The following is an 18,702-nucleotide window of genomic DNA, read 5'->3' on the forward strand; positions in this document are numbered from 1 at the left end:
ACTATAAAACAAAACTGTGAACAGAGAACTCGAAAGCCACCATTAACACAAGGAGAAAACGCAGCACGGAGAGGGTGTGACACAGCAACGATCAGGGGAAGACTAAAATACACAGGCAGGAACATGACAGGATGGGGAACTGGTGGAAACACTGTTGGGCCTAAAAGACAAAATAAAACAAGGGAAAGAAAAACTAGATACTAGGACAAGGACTATGAAAACAAAACAAGAAACACACAGACCGAAACTTAGACTGAGGACACACAAGCTTAACGCAGTAACTGGGGAGAATTGTTCATAAACATAAACTCACAAAAATCCAAACTAGACACAGAAAATGACAACTAGAAACAAAACACTGGAAATGAGAACTAAAACACTAAGAAACGTGGAACTAACACTGAAAGCAGTTACACGGGGAGATGTAGACACACGCCAAGATAACTACTAAGGGGGGAAAGGACTACAATCACCAAGAGCTAAAGAAAACCCAAACTGTGAACAAGAATAATCGAATAATAAAATGACAGAGTCTGAAACACAAGTACAGTGACATGACCCATACCAAGAAGTGGCAAGACTGTCCAAGGGTCAGCCAGCCTGTCAGTCCCTGAGAGCACGATACAATGTCTGTTGATAGGTAGTCACACATGTGTCCAATGAAAAAAACAAAAAAAAAACTTGTGAATTTCTTTCCATTGGCATGAAAATATGTCTTTTTTTATGCAGATCAGCTGTTGGATGTGATGCAATGACAAAATGAGTAAATGAACACACTACAGAGTGCATATCACTGAGTGCCAATTAAGGGACCAACGCGTGACTGAGGTCCATCCACATCAAACTCTTTCTGTCATGTCTGGTGACTCCATGTTTATGTTTTGTGTTTATCAATTTTTAGTGTTTTCTAGTTTTTTGGTGTTTTTTTTTTTCCAGTGTTTAGGTGTTCTCTGTGCGCCCTTTGTTTTCATGCTATTTTACTTGACGGTCCCTTGTCTCATGTCTGTGTCTCTAGCCTCCCCTTGTCTTGTCAAGTGTGATCAGTCCCAGCTGTGCTCTCCTCCTGTGTCCATTCCCTCGTTATCCCTCAGTGTATTTTAGCCCTGTGTTTCTCTCTGTTAGTGCCGCGTCGTCTCCTTATGCTGTGTGGGTTTCTCCTGTTGGGCTCCCTGAGCTCACCATCCCTAGTTTCCCAGTGTTTTGCTTTTAGGTCCCAGTTTCTAGGTTTTAGTTTGGTTTTTTAAGTGTTTTTTTTGTGTAAGTTGCAGTAAAGCAGCCTCCTTCAGTTCATCCCCGTGTTTGAATTCTGCACTTGGGTCCTTTCTCCTGAGTGCCACAGCAGAGAAAGGACGGCAGTGACTACATTACATTCCTCCATGTAAATTCCAATTAGTAAGTTGTGGAGCAGGAAGTGAGCAAAAAATGTCCGTTTACATTCCTGCTGCAATTTTTACATTTTCCAACAGCTTTGTTTGTTTTTTCATGACAGAGTTCTAGGTTGACATTAAAGTGTATATTAACTCTCTGAGGTCTAACTGGTAATAACGAATGTGAAAATAAAACCAAAAAATCCCCCAAACGACATATTTGGTTTTATTAGGATTAATGTTTGTTTCATTGCTGATGAAGACTAAAACCTCAGAAGTTGAACCCGAGCCATGACAAAGTCGGTGTGGCAGCTTATTAACTAAGGTACCAAGCAAAACGTTCTTGCAAATTAGGAGTAAAATCTGATGTTTTAGTGCTGTTCACAAGTCATTATTTGCAAGTCTCAAGTCTCTAACGGCTGAAATTGATGTTCTAACGTCCAATAAACACCAAATGGTCTCCCCAAAACAACTTGTGTTATGTTATATGGTTTGTGCTGTATTGATGCTCCACAATTAGAGCACACTCACTTAAGAGGACTGTTTCAATAAACATGAATAAAAACAAGTAAAGTGAAAACTTGCTCAGTTGAAGTCGATAAATTTGAACTTTGTTTGTTACAGCTGGATGCAAGACTCGAGTCCCAAACCTCGACTCTGAGTCTTTATTGTACAAGTCCAAGTCAAGTCTGAAGTCTTTGGTTTTTTGAAGTGTAAACGGTTTTCAATGCATACTAGAATTGTTATCTCTATTGTACACTGACTGAAATACTTCAGAGAACAATAAAAAATAAATAAATGATATATCCTGATATTGTTATTGCAACAATGATGACTTAGACCTCCAAAAGTCACACTGAGTTTGCAATGTTTACCTGTACGCAGTGTTTCAATGAACCAGCAACTGTTTTCACCTCGGTGATGCCTTTGGTGCTTAGTTTTTAGATGATTCTCACACAGAAGGAGGCACAGTAATATCTGAGTAATCAGAAAGCTAAAGAATGGAGTGGAAGGGCGGGACTATTACTGTTCCAGTTCAATATGGTGAGAGGGCCACAAACAGGGACTGCCATGATTCAGCCTCTATAGAGCTGTAGCTTTAGTAGAAAGAGAACAATGGCACATAACAAATTTGGAGCCATGTTTAAACATTTAAAAAATTAAAAGTGTGAAGAATCATAACTTAATTTTACAGCGTCATTTATTTCAAATCAGAAAAGAAAACTCCACTGAAATAAGATCATTTAAATCGTCTCTATTTGCTGCAGCCCAGTTGTCAAAAGGGGAAAAAAAAACATTACTTGGTTATCTCTCCTCGACTTCCTTCTGATTTGCTGATCCTCCAAAATAAACATTGTTTTGCTGGTGGGCGGGGCTTCAGTGGCAGGGATATTCCCTCTCATTCACATTGTACACAGAGTGGACAAAAAATGAACCTTTATAATACAAACATCCTCCAGTGTAACAATATACATATATGATAGAACATAATGAACGACACAGGAAATCATTCCTGCCTGTTGCCATCTCTCTGTACAACTCCTCCATCTAACACGCTTTTTAAAATAATTTTGGAAAATTGTGGAAAAGTTCAAAAACCTGAGGTGAAAAAATGCACATGGACTGAGATAAAAAATCAATAAATAAAACAACTATTTCTGACGCTTATTTTTGAAAATCATTGTAAAGCTCAAGCATTCACCTGCTCATCAAGTCTAACCTTGGTAGCATCTGGTAACATTTACATTGAATGCATTTATTCATCCTTTTGTATGTAGATGCTTTTACTCAGTTGATCCTTAAATTTTGGGTCTTGTGCGTTTTCCATTTCTGCAGGAGATCAGTGAATTAGCCAAAGACCTGTATTCATTTATAAAATGTGTCTGCGCACTAGTTTTGCCTTTTTAATGAACTGAAGCTGGGATCAGAGTGTCAGTGGACACTAATCAGTGTTAAAGAGCTCTTTGTTTACCTTCAGGGACATGAGCTGGAGGCTTAAGATGATCCGCGACTCAATCAGCTCCACAAAGAGCAGAAAGTGAATTATTATGGAAAGCAGACTTCAGCTTGACCTTCATCCTCTGCTGTCAGGCGGACCCCTTTGGCTCGACTGGACTGATTTTAGACACTCAGTTCCTGAAAAACACACCTTATAAACCTCTTTATTAACATTATATTCTTTTACACTTTTATTTTTTTTTAATGCTTAAACGTCACTTACAATCAACTGTTCTCCCCTTTTTACTTTTGCATGCTGAAACACGCCCCATTTTTTTTCCCCTAGAGGCATCTGGGACTGTTTTAGTAACAGCCCGGCCCTGCTTTCACTCTTCCATTTCCTGCTTCCTCATCTGAACAAACCTCACGCTCTGCATACGTTACTTTATCTGATTCCATATGAACGACGCATTTCTAGGCATCGCTGAGCCGACAGCAGTCAGAGCTTCATTGAAATAAGTGGGGCAGCCGACAGACAGTGAGTACAGATGAACTTACAGAAGCACTGAATTGAAACTCCGGCTTCCTTGTCAGCGGCACGTCAAATTTAATCCCTCATTCATAACAAGTTCATACTTTGTACACTTATTTTCCACACAAAAATGTGTCACTTCAGCTCGTTGACTCAATTTAACACAAAACTATCAAGTTAACTTGTTCAGTGATCCAATAGCAGCTTTGTGTGCAATTATATATGTCAAAAGCCAAGCTGAGAAAAAACATATTCTGAAGATTTATTGCCACTTGCGTAACTTAATTCCTTGCATACACTAACACAAAAAAAGCCGTCACATAAGTAAAAGTGCCTGCTATGTGAAGATTCATAATTTTACAGGTACCTCTGCTCTCAGAGCTGCTTGCATGATTCAACCTTAATTTTGACATTTTGGAGAGCGTCGGTCAAAGGAAACCCGTTTTAAACCATATAGTTTTCAGAGTCCACAGTTATTGGTTGCTTTGTGAGATTAGTGTAATGTTTAGGAACTGTGGATCCTAGGGACAGCCTCTGCACTCCTGTCCCATTAGTCTGTGGTACAGTGTCATACCTTTTTAGATTGATTAAAAAGAAGAAGAAAAAAATTATAACAACGATCTGGAAAGGAAGTTTGTGAACAGAAGTTAACAACAGCGTTGGCCAAAAGAAGGAAACTTAAACAAAAATGCCGCACATCGTGCAGCGAGCATGTGTAGTTGCACATACTGCTGAAAGTGCTTTAAAGCATGAATTCTTGAATTCTTCAGCTGTTTAAGATTGTTTCAGTATCAAAGTGAAGCCACTGATAAACCAGTCCATCTACCTGTGCAGAGCTGAAATAACAGCTAGAGTTAAACTGGCAAACTTCTCTTTCAAAAAGTCAACAAGAGATATCTACGGATGTGCAGCACAGATCAAGTCTCATTCATTAAAAACACGCTATTCAGTGGGAAGTATTTTACTCTGAACATCTCTACTAATCATAGATGAATAATCATAATGTCTTCAATATTATTGTTAATGTATATTAGATATATTAATTTTTATATTAAAATAAATATATAAAAAGTTAGATTCCAGTTTGTTTATATAAATGGGGAGTTCTACTCACACACTAGTGTTAGTTATGGGGTTCCACAGGGTTCTGTGTCGGGACCAGTTGTATTTATAATATTCGTGCTTCCCTTATGCTATGCCCTATTAGAAGGCACAGCATGCAAAGCAGTCCATATACACAGGACTGTGCAATAGTTTCAGGCAGGTGAGAAAAACATGCTGTAAACAAAGGGTGCTTTCAAAAATGGAAGTGTTAATCATGTATTTTCATCGATCAACAAAATGCAGTGAATGGATAAAAGAGAAATGTAAAACAAACTCGATGATGTTGAGATGTTAAGATGTTGTCTGTGGGGGCCAAACCATCACTTCCAGTACTCCTTGTTCTTCTTTACACTGACGATAGTTCTTAATGACTTTGGCTGTGTGTGTTTGGGGTCGTTGTCCTGCTGCAGAATACATTTGGGGCCAATAAACAATCATTTATATTTCTGAAAGCTTTCTTTATTTACAGCATTTCTTCACACCTGCCTAAACATGGACTTTCTACCAAGAAAAAGTTTGTCTTCATTTTACTTCTACTATCAATTACCAGTGTTATGACATCAGCGTTTCAGCCACATCTGCTGGGTGTTTATGTTTAAAAATTGCTTATAGATTTGGTTTTAGACGGTGCTGAACAATGACATGTACAGTTTTCTTCTTTTAATTTAAATCTACGTTTGCTAACAATATTTAGAAATTCTTTAGAGAATCTTGGCAGTGCTCAGCTGTGGCAAACACCTAACAGTGGCATCAGAATTCAAAATCCCCTATGACGAGTTCCCCAGTCTAGGCCAAAAAGTTTAGATTCCCCAAAAGATCAAGTTGAAGCATTTTTTTCTGCACAGAACTTTTTAGATGATGATAGTTTATCTCATAAGTTTCAGATCCTTTTTGTTTCTGACTTGCAGGAAGAAAAAGAATATTAACCTCGGCCTTTTCAAAGACAAGCCTCGATTCACGCATCTTCTACAACTTCTAAAGACCTGAACTCTCGACTTTGCTCACCAAGGTTTCTTCAGGTGTTTTTTGGGGGGCGGCAGCAGAAACGTAAAAATGTGGAGCACATTGAGATTCAACACTTCGGCTGACATCAGTAAAAATCTCAGAACAAGTCTGGAGACTTTTGTGAGGCTCTATGGCCAACGCAAAGATGATCTTCAGCAAGCTTCTGAGCATTTCATGCATGCAGCAGCTCTAGTTGATAAAAAGCATGAGGATGACAAGATGGCCCAGGCTCTGTTAGGTGTGTTTGGAGGGGCTATTGGTATAGTCTTTGGGGGTGTTACTGGTGGTGTATGGGCTGCTTTGGGAGCAGTTAGTGCAGCAACTTATGCCAAGTTTTGTGGCAACGTTAGTGCAGCAAGTGCAACTGTGGGCTTTGTAGGCGGTGTCTTTGGGGGAGTGGTGGGAGGAGCATTTTCGGGGTTTATTGGTGGATCAGTTGGTGTTGCAGCTCTAGCAGCGGGTATAGAAGCTCATGGGATCGTGAGTGATTCATTATGGTTTACTGTTGGCTTCGCCACTGGTGGTGCAACTGGTAGCACATTTGGCGGGTCAATTGGTGCAGCAGGTGGTGCTGTTGGTGGTGGTTTTGGTGCTTTGCATGCTACAAAAGCTGCAGTTTATCTGGTCAGAAAAGCCATCGATTTTCCTTCTAAAACAAAAGTTCGAAAAGGAAATGGAAAGCTAACGAAAGAAGTAGTCACCATGCAGAAAACTGGAGCAGATTTCATTAAAAGCATCGAACCGCTGGTGGACGAGCTAAAAACGGTGCAAGAGATTTGTGACCAAATGGCCTCCTGTGATGCTGTGAAAGGCGTCGCTAATCAGACTGCAAAGACTCTGGCTGCAGTGAACGCAATGGAGAAAACGATGAACCACAGTCAGATGGAGGCGGATGAGTCAGAGTTTCTCCGCTGTGTTAAAGAAGCATCGAGCCAATGCAAGATAATCCCTGTGGAGCTGCAGATGATGAGAGAGGAAGTGGAGAAACTTCTGGTTTCACTGTAGAAACACTGTTGCTGTCGGTGAAACAGGAGCTGTTCTGTTGTCTTGATGGTTTCATCTGTTTTACGTAGCTGTTCATTTGTTATTTGTTTAGTTTCTGTTTTTAACTGCTCATTTTGTAGTTCTTATACGCTCTTCATACAGAATCAGCTGTGTTAATATATGTTGGCTGTCTCATCTTTATACAAAATACTGTTATACTAAATTCTAAATTCAGAATCTGCACGTTACACTGGCAAAAACATAAAAAAAAACCTCTAACAAAAAGCTTAAAGTGGAATGACAGAATGACAAAGTTAAAAGAAATTAAAAATAATTACAAAAATAAATTATCTGGATCTAAAGCAGTTATACAGTAAAGTGAATATTTAACATATTTAACATACAATTAAATAAAAAAGATTTATTTATTTATTTATTTATTTATATATATATATATATATATATATATATATATATATATATATATATATATATATATATATATATATATATATATATATATATATATATATATATATATATATAGTCACACTAAGGGTTTTCTGAATAATAGGCTGTGGGTTCAAATTCTGACCAGAGCATGTAACCAGTAAAGGTTTGTAAGTAGAGGTCTCCAGGCTAGGCCCCTGCCTAAAGCCTACCTATGAGTGAGAGATATAGAACTGAAGCTATGCGGGGATGGGCATCCAGGTACGCACCGGCTCACTCCTGGTGGGTGCTTGTCGGGACCTGGAACCTGGGGCTCGCTTGGGCCCCTTCGGGGGTGGGGTGCCCTCGACCTCTCAGCCTGGGGCTCGGTCACTCTGGCACAGATGGCTGCTGGCGGTGCTCACGGGCACTAGGTAGAAGTGAAGATGTAAATGCAGCATCACAGAAAATCCTTATGATCACTGAAACCGACCAGCTTATCGATTTCACAACAACAGTTATCTTTGGCTACAAAACGAACAGATGCAAGGAGCAGTACCAAGTTGAAGCAACAACTGTGAAATGTGCACAACCTCAGATTTCTTAGATTCATCAACACAGGCTGGGAACCACATCTCACATGGACACAAAATAACCATCACAGCACTTCTGAAAGAATTAGTCCATTGTACAGTTGCCATGGTTCTGGATCAGTTGACCCAGCATTTTGAGTTTACTGTGTTTTTGTGATTTATTTGTGTTGTAATGTTTCAGTTTTCTATTGTCGTTTTTATCCCTACAAAACTAACTTTATTTCTCATGGCACTGATCCAAAATTCCCCAGAAACATTCTTGAGTTATTCAGCTTCAAGCTATAAACAAATATTGGAAATTTGCAGGTTGCTCATCCAGCACATTCCAACAATGCCGTAGTAGATTGAGATCTGACGATTGTAAATGCCTTTGAGCACAATGAACTCATAGTCATGAAACCAGTTTTAGATGAAGTGAGCTTTGTGATAACTCATGTTATCCTGCTGGAAGTAGTCACCAGTATATGTGTACACTGAGTTATTAGGTAGGGGTGGACTAAGTGCTTGTACAGTAGTTGAAGAAGAGTGTCAGTATTTTTTAAAATAAAAGGAAGGTTGGACACTGGCCTATAATTAGCTGGGTGAGGGGATGGCTTTTTAAGTAATGGTTTAATTACTGCCACCTTGCCATTAATAGCAAAAGTTTGGTTGTATTTTAGATCAAAGCAATAACTAATGGAAGGATTTCCTTAAGCACTCTGTGGTCTAATAAACAGATGGTTTAGAGGAAGGACCTGTTGAAGTTAACTTAAGGAGTTGCTGTACATAATAATATATAACATACAGCAACATCTGAGACAGATGTGAATAACCTTTTTCTCTAACCATTTTATTTTAATCATTGGTTGTGCTGAAAAGAAACCTGATGAATATTAAGATAACCCAGCTTTACAGAGTCCTATAATGTAGAGCAACAGGCACTTTGAAGCTCTTTAAAGGCTTAATGAAGCCCTTCAAAATTAGTAAGATGCTATTTCCTCACCAACCTATGAATCATGTGTTTTAAGGTGTGTTTTTGTGAGTTATACCAGGCACAGCACAGCAGCCACAGTATCCAGGGTCAAACCGATTGAAGAGATGACACTTGTCAACCCAATCACAACAAAGTGTGTAACTTGATGGGATGTTACACTTTGCCTCTCCATTGGGTGAAATGGACACACATTGATATATTTTTATATTATATATATTTAAAGTTAAGAACTCGTTAGTGACCAAGGAAGGTATGAAGTCTCTAATTCAGGCTCCTTGTACCCCAGTGTTAGTAATGACTCTAAACATTTTTAAACATGATGATTTTCACGTTTGCTTGAAATAAAATATCTCCCTCTGCTGGTACAGCAGCTTAGGACAACTTGCAACTCCAGCATGTGTGTCCATTTATTGTCAACCTCTGAGGGAGTAGAGTCGAGGTAGTTGTGCTGTACTGTACAAGCTCATGGCGTTGAAGATGAAGAAATATATCCTTAAACTTGGAGCACTTTTAGAAAGACATCTACTGTAATGAAATGTATTGAATGTATGAAATGTAAGCATACAAAAGTTTGAGTTTTAGGATAGACACAAATAAAACAGACAAAAACCCCAGAACAGTATAAAATGTTTTATTTGTTGAAATGCAGAAGCAAAGTAGAAGCTTGCTGTTTTTGTACTTACACAGTAATAAAAATAAATTAAATATATTATAAATCTTTCCCATAATTTTTGAGACCTACTGCAGACACGGAAAGAGTGATGAGACGCTGCGATTAAAATTCTGTTTAAACTAAAACTAATAAAAAAATATCAAAATGATCCACGAGTCTATCAGCTTTTTGCCTTTGAAGATGAATTTTCTGGTGAGGCTCTGATGTCTTAGCGGCAGTAATGAAGCGCTCGTGTTACCTCTCAGCTGAGTGGCTCGTTCTTCCATGTAATTGTCTTGATTACCTCGGATGGCATCCAGTGTCATTAGCGCTGAGTACAGCTAATAATTCGCCCTCTTTAACATTTAATCACTCAAATCACAGAACATTTCTACAGTCAGTTTGAAGTTTATCCAGAGAGGCGCCCTAATGCAGCAGAAATGTGCGTGTGTGTGTGTGTGTGTGTGTGTGTGTGTGTGTGTGTGTGTGTGTGTGTGTGTGTGTGTGCATTAGCTTATGTTTTTGTCTCTTTAGGGATCTTCGTGCATGCATTTCCACCCCTGCATTCGTCCACATGCTTGAGAGTGATAAGACTGTCACCATAGTGAGTCAAATGCGTTGTGCTTGTAAAGCCACGATGATGAACCCAGTCCACGTTGTTGTGTTTCAGAGGGAGATGTCTGAGGATACCTGCAGCTGTTGCCCTGGTTTCCACTTGGCGCTGCGTCGGCCGACATCCCCCCGTCTGTACGGCTGATTTCTCAGATCTGACGAAAGAGAACAAACACGAATAATCCACGTGAGACAAGAAGCTTCAGAACAGCCCGCTGACATATGTCAAAGGCAAACTAAGGGCCTGTTGGGCTTTATTTACTGAGCCATAAAATACATATTTCTACTCATCAAATTGGCCATAAAAAAACAACAACACAAAAACAAACAAACAGGAAAATGCGAAGACGTCTGGTATGAAAGAGTCACTGCCAAGCCATCCTGGCTCTTATAAAATCTTAATTAGAATCTGTGTCAGACATGGATAGAGTGTGGGACAATGAGCCCCTCAGCATAAGCTTTTAAAAGACCCACAGAAGGCACCAGCGTGTTCTTTTGCATTTCACTTTTTGTCTCTCAGTTGTTTTTCATGTCTTTGTGGTATTTTGCACATCTTTGTGGGTGTGTGAGGCTGCTTTGTGGTAATCTTTGTTGTGTTTTGCTGCTTTAAAAAAAAAAAAAAACACATTTTAAACCTTTGTGTCTTTCTCACCTTCGTCTCTTCACAGGTGTGATGTGATGTACGATCAATCTTAAAAGGAATCTATTACGCTGATTTCCAACTTCGTGTTTTTGTTGTTGGACGTTACAGGAGTAACTTTACAGCATTCACAGCTCAAAATAATCATTGTAGAGAATTATATGAATGTACTGTGATCAGCTCATCTAAAGATATACTTCAGCCCCTCCATCATTTAAGCTTTCTCTTTTCTGATTGGCTACACAGAATGTTTTTGTGGGTACTGCATAGAAAAAACTGTAATTGTAATTTAAGTGTTCAGAGCAGGCTGTGCTTGTGATGACTGATACATACACTGACCAACATGAACCTTCCAACACTTTTTAAACGACTGGTTGAAGTATACTTTTGGACAGCATAGCGTAGTACAGAGATGTCGTACGTCCTGCACCACAGATTGAAATAAAAAGGGAAGAGCTTTGACAGTTTTTGGGTGAGTAAATTAGTTTAAAAATCACTGTTATCAGTCTAAGAATTAGCGTATATCTCCATTACCGTTGTTTGTTCAATTTAAATTCAGCCTCTAAGTCATTAAATGATGTTATTTAACAAGCCTGTGAAATTCTTGAGATAAAGTCTTTTGTGCTGCGGGCCTGCATCAGCAGGATTAACTACAACTCAACAAACTCCACACAGCTGGACGTTGTGTGGCTCTGAAACCAGGACCCATTAACAAATGAGGCAACAGTGCTAAATGTCCTTTACTTTAGTTCCCTTTAATATATTGAATATATCTTTATTATCCAAGCACTCTAACAGTACTTTTATGACTGGAAACAAGGAAAACATAATAGATCTCCTTTAACCTTCAAATCCAAGACAAGCATATTCTACAGCATATTCTTGTGTTTTAGTTTGAGCTGCTCTCCTTCTCTTTGAAAGCCATTTAAAGTGTGTCAGAAAACCTCTGGAGAGAACTCAGTCACGAGGCATAAATCCAATAAACAGCACCCAAAATATTCCTTCAAGGGCAGACTGTCTGGGATACAGTTACATTGGGAAGGCAGAGCAGGACAATTTCTATGCAGTTTTAGTGCCATATAATGTGTTTCTAATATTTTGTGTTTATTGTTGTTATTCACTGTTGAGTTTGTCTCATGTCCATGACTGGAGCAGAAATAGAAGCTGGGCTCAAAGGATTATAAGTGACCTCTACACTCTGTATCCACCATCTCTTCCTGGTTATAAATACAATGACAGTGTCATGATCAGCAGGAGCGGATTTGAAAACATCACCTCTTCACTGAAGACAGAGTCGCAGAAGAGACGAGAGGAGCGTTTGGCAGAGCGAGCCGTGAAGGGCACGGATTTAAGAGCTGAAGACAGAAGAGAAAAAAAAAAACAACAGGGACAGGAAGAGAGGAGGGACAAACAAGGGCACAGGAGAGGGATGTAAGCCTTAGTGAAAGTTTGTTGAACTAAGGAAATTTAAAAAAAGAGCACTGCTGGAGAGGAAATAGGATAAAATGTTAATGAGATTAACAGCTGCTTAGATAAGAAAGTAAAAACACTGAGGACGATTAGTGTGAAAAAAGTGTGTGACAGCAGAAGGTACAGAAAAATAAAAATGAATGGACTAGAGCGTCCATCAAAACTAGAGCTGGAAATCAGGAGATAGTTAGCTTAGCTTAGTCAGCGCTCAGTGACGAGTTCTTGCTGTTGGGAAAAATCTGTACTCTCCAATCGGTTGGGGAGTGGTTGCTGGAACACAACATAAACAAGTGCAGAGAAACAGTTTGTGGCTTATGTTGATTTAGCTGCTGCCTTTCAAAGTTTGTAGACAAAACAAACAAAAAACAAAACAAATTAAAAAATCTAGTTCTAATCTATGAAAAAGTGATCAGTTTAGTTGTTAGCTAGTTAATTAGCAAGCATTAGTGTGTAAGTGTTGCTATGTTAGCAGCTAAACTTCACTTGATACAATGTTTGAACTTTAATTACGTAGCTGTCACTGTGTAGCTTTAGCACCACACGAACCTGTAACTGCATCTTTCTGTTGCCTTGGCAGCGTGAGCTCTGTGTAACTAACCCCTCCTGATAATTGCTGATAACGGTTCACAACACATATACAAAAAACAGACAGTTTGTTGTGTACCTGTGATAATGTCCTCGATGGCTCCGTCTTTCCCCTCCCTCACCAGAGGAGACATCTGCCTCTTCTTCAGCTCTGCTATCAGGTCCATCTGGGGCGGTCTGGGCATCATGGGACCCTGAAACAACAAATCAGATTTAGTTGAATGCAACTTTTTACAACATGCTTTGAGAGTTTTAGTTCTTTTTATGTCCAATAGTCTGGTCGTTTTTATGCATGAAAGTTATAATCTCAAGGAATGTCCTTAAAGTGTGGAAGTCTGATAGGTGAAGAAGTACAAGCGGTCAGCAACACAGAACTGATCAAATGTTTCAATTCGAAAATTAAAACTAACTAAAACAAAAAGAATTGACCATTTTAAGAAAGAAAAATATTGTCTTATTTTGAATTTGATGGCAGCGCGGACCATGTTTACCACTTTCGTTAATAACAGTTCATATATGACTGGGAACTGAAGAGAGCTGTTTGGACATCAAACAGGGCAGTCCAGCTCCAGGCTTGTTCCAGATCCAATACCTTATATTATTATATTTTATGGTAGTTTATCTGTCTTTGTACTTGACATGGCTGACTGGAGCATCACACTAGTTTTTGTTGATACTTTGACCTTTTAATGTCGTGGGTCTTTGTACACATTTCTCTAAAAGCAAAGCAGTTTTCCTCTAAACTGAGATCATTAATGTCTCTACCAGAGGAAAAGGGCTTTCAGAAAAGAGTATTTCTCTCTGTCCTTCACTGAGAAGAAGTACTTTTTGAAGGGTGGTGTTTCCCTTGCTGAATATCACTTTAAAAAAAATCAAAAAAGAAAGGGCCGACAGATAAAGTCTGAGGTCTACTGTCAGCTTTTAAAGTGTTGTTGCAAAATGACACAATCTAATTATTCAGGAGAAAATCATCTTTATGTGCTTGGAAAGTTTGTAGACACACTTGAAAGTACTTTTCCTGCACTGACTGTTTATCGTTCCCACCTTGTTCCCCATGACTTCAGGTTTAGGAGGAGTTAAAGGAGCCTCGTGTTGCTTGTTTCTCTGCTCGATGTCCAGCTCTGCTTGCTGGCAAACACAAAACCAATGTTTCAGAGGTCAGATTATAAACAGTCACTGATGGCTGCAGGTGTAATGTAAAAGCTCTTGGTGCATATCAGTGAAGCAGCTGTCTGTTATCTGACCTTGTACGCTTTGATGAATCTGACAAAAATAGGGAAGAACATAGAGGGCGGCGTTGTTTTGGGGTTTTCTCCGAAGTACTCCACAGCTGAGTCATAAGCATCCTGCAAAAGAAGGTCATGATCAGCCATGAACTGACAAGTACTTCCTGTTCCTAACATTGACAGAGACAAATTTGGATAATTTCCTCAGGGATTAATAAAGTATTCTGATTTTGATAATTAAATCCGACCTGTGCGGTCTTTCCATCGGCTATGAGACCATTGAGCAGCTCCACGTTGGTGTTGAGAAAACGCTGCAGCACTAGATTGTCTTTTTCTATGGAGAACTCCCTCTTCGTCCCCTCCATGCCTCTCTCCAGAGCCTGAAGGTCCTGCAGGATACTGTCCACAGAAACTAAAAGAGACAAAGACTTCAAGGTGAAGTTAGAGCTTCAAATTAACATTCTTATCATTGCTTATCAAACATCAACTAGATTATGATGTACTTTAGAAGACTGAAGGGTTATGCAAGGTGTTGCATGAATAAAGTGATTCTACTGCTGTCATAACACCTTGTGAGCATTTGTCATTTTATCATCAGTGTATTTACAATCTGTGGTATTAGTTTAAACTAAAATGTATGTGATTAAAGTTTGACCACATTTAACGGTAATAATAAAAGTTTCAAAAGTATAGCCAATAACTCTGGCTTTGTGTAGGTTTTATCCTCTTGGTCATCTCAGACATACCAGTCAGCATCTCCATAGAAACTTCTAGGTGTTCTCCAATTGTTGGTGAGCGGTTGCAGTAGTTTCATGTCAGTTACAAGGTGAAAACATGGTGCTACACTGAAAACGCCCCATGACTGCTTTGGTTTCTAGCAGGTTGCCTTAATCAAGTGTAGTTTACAAGGGAGATTCAGGCTACATCCACATGTACACGGATATTTTGGTAAACACAGATTTTTCTGTGAATTTTGTCCTTTTGTCCTGAGGGTCACTAAAAATAAAGCTTTTCATTTACAGAAACTCTGCTGCATTTAAACGTGGAAAAGAGAAACAGCGATTTTTGTCTCGTAAGATCAAAGTTATGTGCCTTCACCTCCCTTTTGACTACACTCTGTCTTTTTATTTGCCAGCATTTCTTCACACTTAGGATTATATCACCACCTGTTTCTTTGGCATGCACTTGACAGACTTTGAGATCTTTTTGGGGGGCTTTTCATGTTCATGGAGATATTTAACATTTTTTTTAAAACCATTTTTAAAAAATGACCTCAGGCCTACACTCACAGCATCTTGGACACACGATTAAAAAAAGGGGGGTCAGGAAGTCAGAAGTTAAAAAGGCAACACAGGTCAAAACATCCGATTACTACAGGGCTACAAACCACAAATACAGTTAATAAAAACAAGATTTTAGGCCAAATGTTGATCAGATCAAATGCTAGTTTTTCTTTTTGATTTTTTTTTTTCTTTTATAGCAGCAACTCTTGAGCTACTGTCAGGAATCATACTGTGCTGTGCTTTATTTCTTTATTTATTTGCAGCTTTGTTTCATAGTTTAGAGTTTAATCTATAATTACTTAATTTGGGAGGGAAGTAGTGGATCTGCTTGGATCTTGGACCTTTGTAAACTGTGACAGGAGTTCAGCCATCATTAATCACTGTACACATGTGAGGATGTGCTTACCAAGTGCCGCCTTATCCAGGAAGTGCAGCTCTGTGGGGAAGGATTGCAGCTCTGGGTATCTCTCCTGGATGATGTTGACGATGAAGTGCATCAGTGTCTGTTTTCGGTCTGTAGATTTGGTGTCCAACAGCTTGGGAGAGAATGAAAAGTCTGACATTAGATCGATAAAAACAACAGGTTGCACAAAATATTTTTGAATTATCTACAGAAATAGCAACCGAAGCAAAAAGCCATCTGTAGCTGCAGGAAAAAACTGCATTAATTTTCTCACCAAGTCTAAGCTTTGCAGACGGAAGCCATATGCTGCTCCTCGCTTGCTGCTGTTCATGTAGTTTCCAAATGCCAAGATGATCTTTACATCAGCAACAGACAGAAAAGTATGTTGTCAGATGTGACACAAAGTGACAGCATGTGTGATATGCAGCCCACACAGACTCAAAAATAAACCTGCAGTGAAAAACAAAACTTGAAATCTGTCACAGAGGTAAAACACAAAACCTCTCCCTTTCCAGAAACAACTCATCGTTGTTTTTATGCCACTTTAAATTTAGGAGAAAAAACAACAACCAAAGTTGAAGGAAAAAAATTCCTCCGGGTTAAAGACACAGCATGTTTGGTCTCATATTACACCAGCTGTGCTCTTGCAAGCTTTGGAGGCTATTTTCCCAGAACTGCTGAACTGGACCTGAAATTATTTCCATCAAAGCCTGAAAACACTCTGGCACAGAATAATGTGAATGGGTGAATGAGGCTCATAGCAGAAAGCAGCGTATAAGTACCAGTCTGTGAGACAAATTACAAGGCTCTGTTTTTCTAGTGTTCCAGGTTTCTACCATTAACTAATATCAGTGTTTGTGTATTGCATGTATACAGTGCACTGATACAGCTCACTAACCCAGTGCTGTCCAAACCCAGGCCTCGAGGGCTGGTGTCCTGCAGGTTTTGTTTGTCCTTGATCCAACCCTGCTGATTTAAATGGCTAAATGACCTCCTCAACATGTCTTGAAGTTCTCCAGAGGCCTGGTAATCATTTGATTCAGGTGTGTTGACCCAGTGTCCTCGAGGCCTACAGTTGGCCAAGCCTGCACCTACCTAAACTAGTGTTACTTGACATCTTACCACTGTTACTTCATCTAAATATGGTCACCTCTGGGAACAAAAAAACACCACAAAATGCTAACGTTGAGGCTCCATTACAAACGGATGGTCCATCGTTTATTTACAGCTTATGTGAGATCTTGGCTGAATGTGTTTCTGTTGTTTTGCTGAGAGCCCCCCCATCAACCAGTATTTTAAAATGAAATTAGAAGAACAATAAACAAATTAAAAATGTTATAAGCCAGGATTTGACTGTAATTTTTAATGCTAATTAGGAGGTCAGTGACTTTGATTCCATTTTGCCGTTGCTGAGGATTCACAGGAAGTCACAGAGAAGCAGTCCTAACCAGTAAAGGTTATTATTTAGTCATGAACTGGAGCTCTTTGACACTTAATATAAAAGTAAGAATCACCTCGAGAATTTTCTTCAGCTTAGTGGAAGACTTGATGGACATCGAGGCCGCGATGATGGCATTCAGTTGCTGTAAGAAATAATGCAAAGATCAGTGCGTGCACATTACAGTATACACTAACATTTTTATTTTAAAGGACTAGTTCTACTTTTTTGTAATTCTCGCAGAGTCAGAGGACAAGAGTGATTCCACTGTAAATATAAAGCCAGAGTGCTGATAAGGAGAAATTTCCCCGTGTTAAACCTCAGTACCTGAATAAATGCCTTTTATTCCTAGAAGTGGGCTTTTATTCAGGCCACTTCTAGGAATAAACTCTAAGAGAATAACAGCCTTTTCCTCGGCATGACTGTGAAATCCCCTGTTGTAAACTTTGCTTAATTCTCTTTCCTCAAATACAGTTCAACCGTGGACTCACAGGCTGTATCAGCTGGACGCTCTCAGGGAAATTGCCCATGAAGGTGAGAGTGCTGATGCGCTGGGAAAGCCGCGGGATCTTGCTAAAGCGCACCATGAAGCGGTCCTCCTCGCTGAGCTCGTCCAGGGGCCTGCCCTCGCACTCGTAGTTGTGGATGAGCTTCATTTCATACTCTGTGGGGATGAAACGCTCCAACAGCTCGAGGAAGTCCAGGCTCAGAGCTTTCAGGTTGTACCTGAGGGGAAGGTGCACGTTCTGAATATAAAGTGTCTTTGCAATATATTCAGATTTTCTTTTTATTGCCGTATTATTCAGCTGATGCACAAACAGGGTTTAACACATACGTCTCAATGACACAGCAGATATCAGAAGCAGCCATTCCTTCTTTACGCAGGGTGATGGCCAGGTTTTTGGCCCTGTTGGGCTCCATTAGAGACACTTTACTGGGACTCTTGTGGGCCATTTTCTTCTTTAGGGTTCCCAGATCTACAGGGGTCGACTGGGCTTTGGTCTTAAACTGCTCCTCAAAGGCAGCCATGTTTAGCTCCTAATAACAGGGTTCAAATACAGAAACAGAGACCATTAAGATTTTTTAATACTCAGATTAAACTTTCACTTTTGTTTACTGTAAGTCACGTAGCAGCCTATTACAGACTAAACTACTTCCTGATAAAGCATGTGACTGCTGGAAAAATTCCTGGAAAATTTGTTCTAAAGATTATTGTAAATTTCGTTTTGTTCTTTTTAAAATACTCACAAAGGTTTGCAAATGGAGAAAAGCATGGAAGAATATCCATGGATTTAAGTGATGTAGAATAAATGCAAGTTCCCATGATAATACAAACTGCTATTCCAATATAACACAAAAACACAGTACTGTCTTAATAGGATTGATTGCACTAATATAGAAGAAAAGAAATGCATAGATTGCATGTTGTTGTTTTCTGCTAAACGATTTGCACCACAATTGGATTAAA

At 39.3% G+C, this 18,702-nt stretch overlaps 2 protein-coding genes across 2 annotated transcripts in view; one reads left to right on the top strand and one right to left on the bottom strand.

The window, feature by feature from the left end:
• Positions 1 to 5,994: 5,994 nt before the first annotated feature.
• On the top strand, positions 5,995 to 6,951 carry LOC146627136 (uncharacterized). Its single transcript, XM_085361136.1, has one exon. It carries the CDS (start codon positions 5,995 to 5,997, stop codon positions 6,949 to 6,951), a length of 957 nt encoding a protein of 318 aa, XP_085217262.1.
• A 3,292-nt stretch (positions 6,952 to 10,243) lies between these two features.
• The window catches only part of fmnl1b (formin-like 1b), a 33,624-nt gene continuing 25,165 nt past the window's right edge, over positions 10,244 to 18,702 (bottom strand). Inside the window, exons 17-26 of the mRNA XM_085361066.1 lie at positions 18,070 to 18,272; positions 17,726 to 17,960; positions 17,311 to 17,379; positions 16,071 to 16,151; positions 15,800 to 15,929; positions 14,359 to 14,522; positions 14,129 to 14,230; positions 13,929 to 14,012; positions 12,964 to 13,078; positions 10,244 to 10,344 (exon numbers count right to left, since the gene is read on the bottom strand). Of these exons, the coding sequence (XP_085217192.1) occupies positions 10,244 to 10,344; positions 12,964 to 13,078; positions 13,929 to 14,012; positions 14,129 to 14,230; positions 14,359 to 14,522; positions 15,800 to 15,929; positions 16,071 to 16,151; positions 17,311 to 17,379; positions 17,726 to 17,960; positions 18,070 to 18,272 (1,284 nt within the window). The remainder of the gene's footprint in view (positions 10,345 to 12,963; positions 13,079 to 13,928; positions 14,013 to 14,128; positions 14,231 to 14,358; positions 14,523 to 15,799; positions 15,930 to 16,070; positions 16,152 to 17,310; positions 17,380 to 17,725; positions 17,961 to 18,069; positions 18,273 to 18,702) is intronic.

The sequence above is a fragment of the Diplotaxodon limnothrissa genome, linkage group LG8, assembly GCF_057381915.1.
Source record: "Diplotaxodon limnothrissa isolate DT_005_m linkage group LG8, D_limnothrissa_male_GT1.1, whole genome shotgun sequence".
NCBI lineage: Eukaryota > Metazoa > Chordata > Actinopteri > Cichliformes > Cichlidae > Diplotaxodon > Diplotaxodon limnothrissa.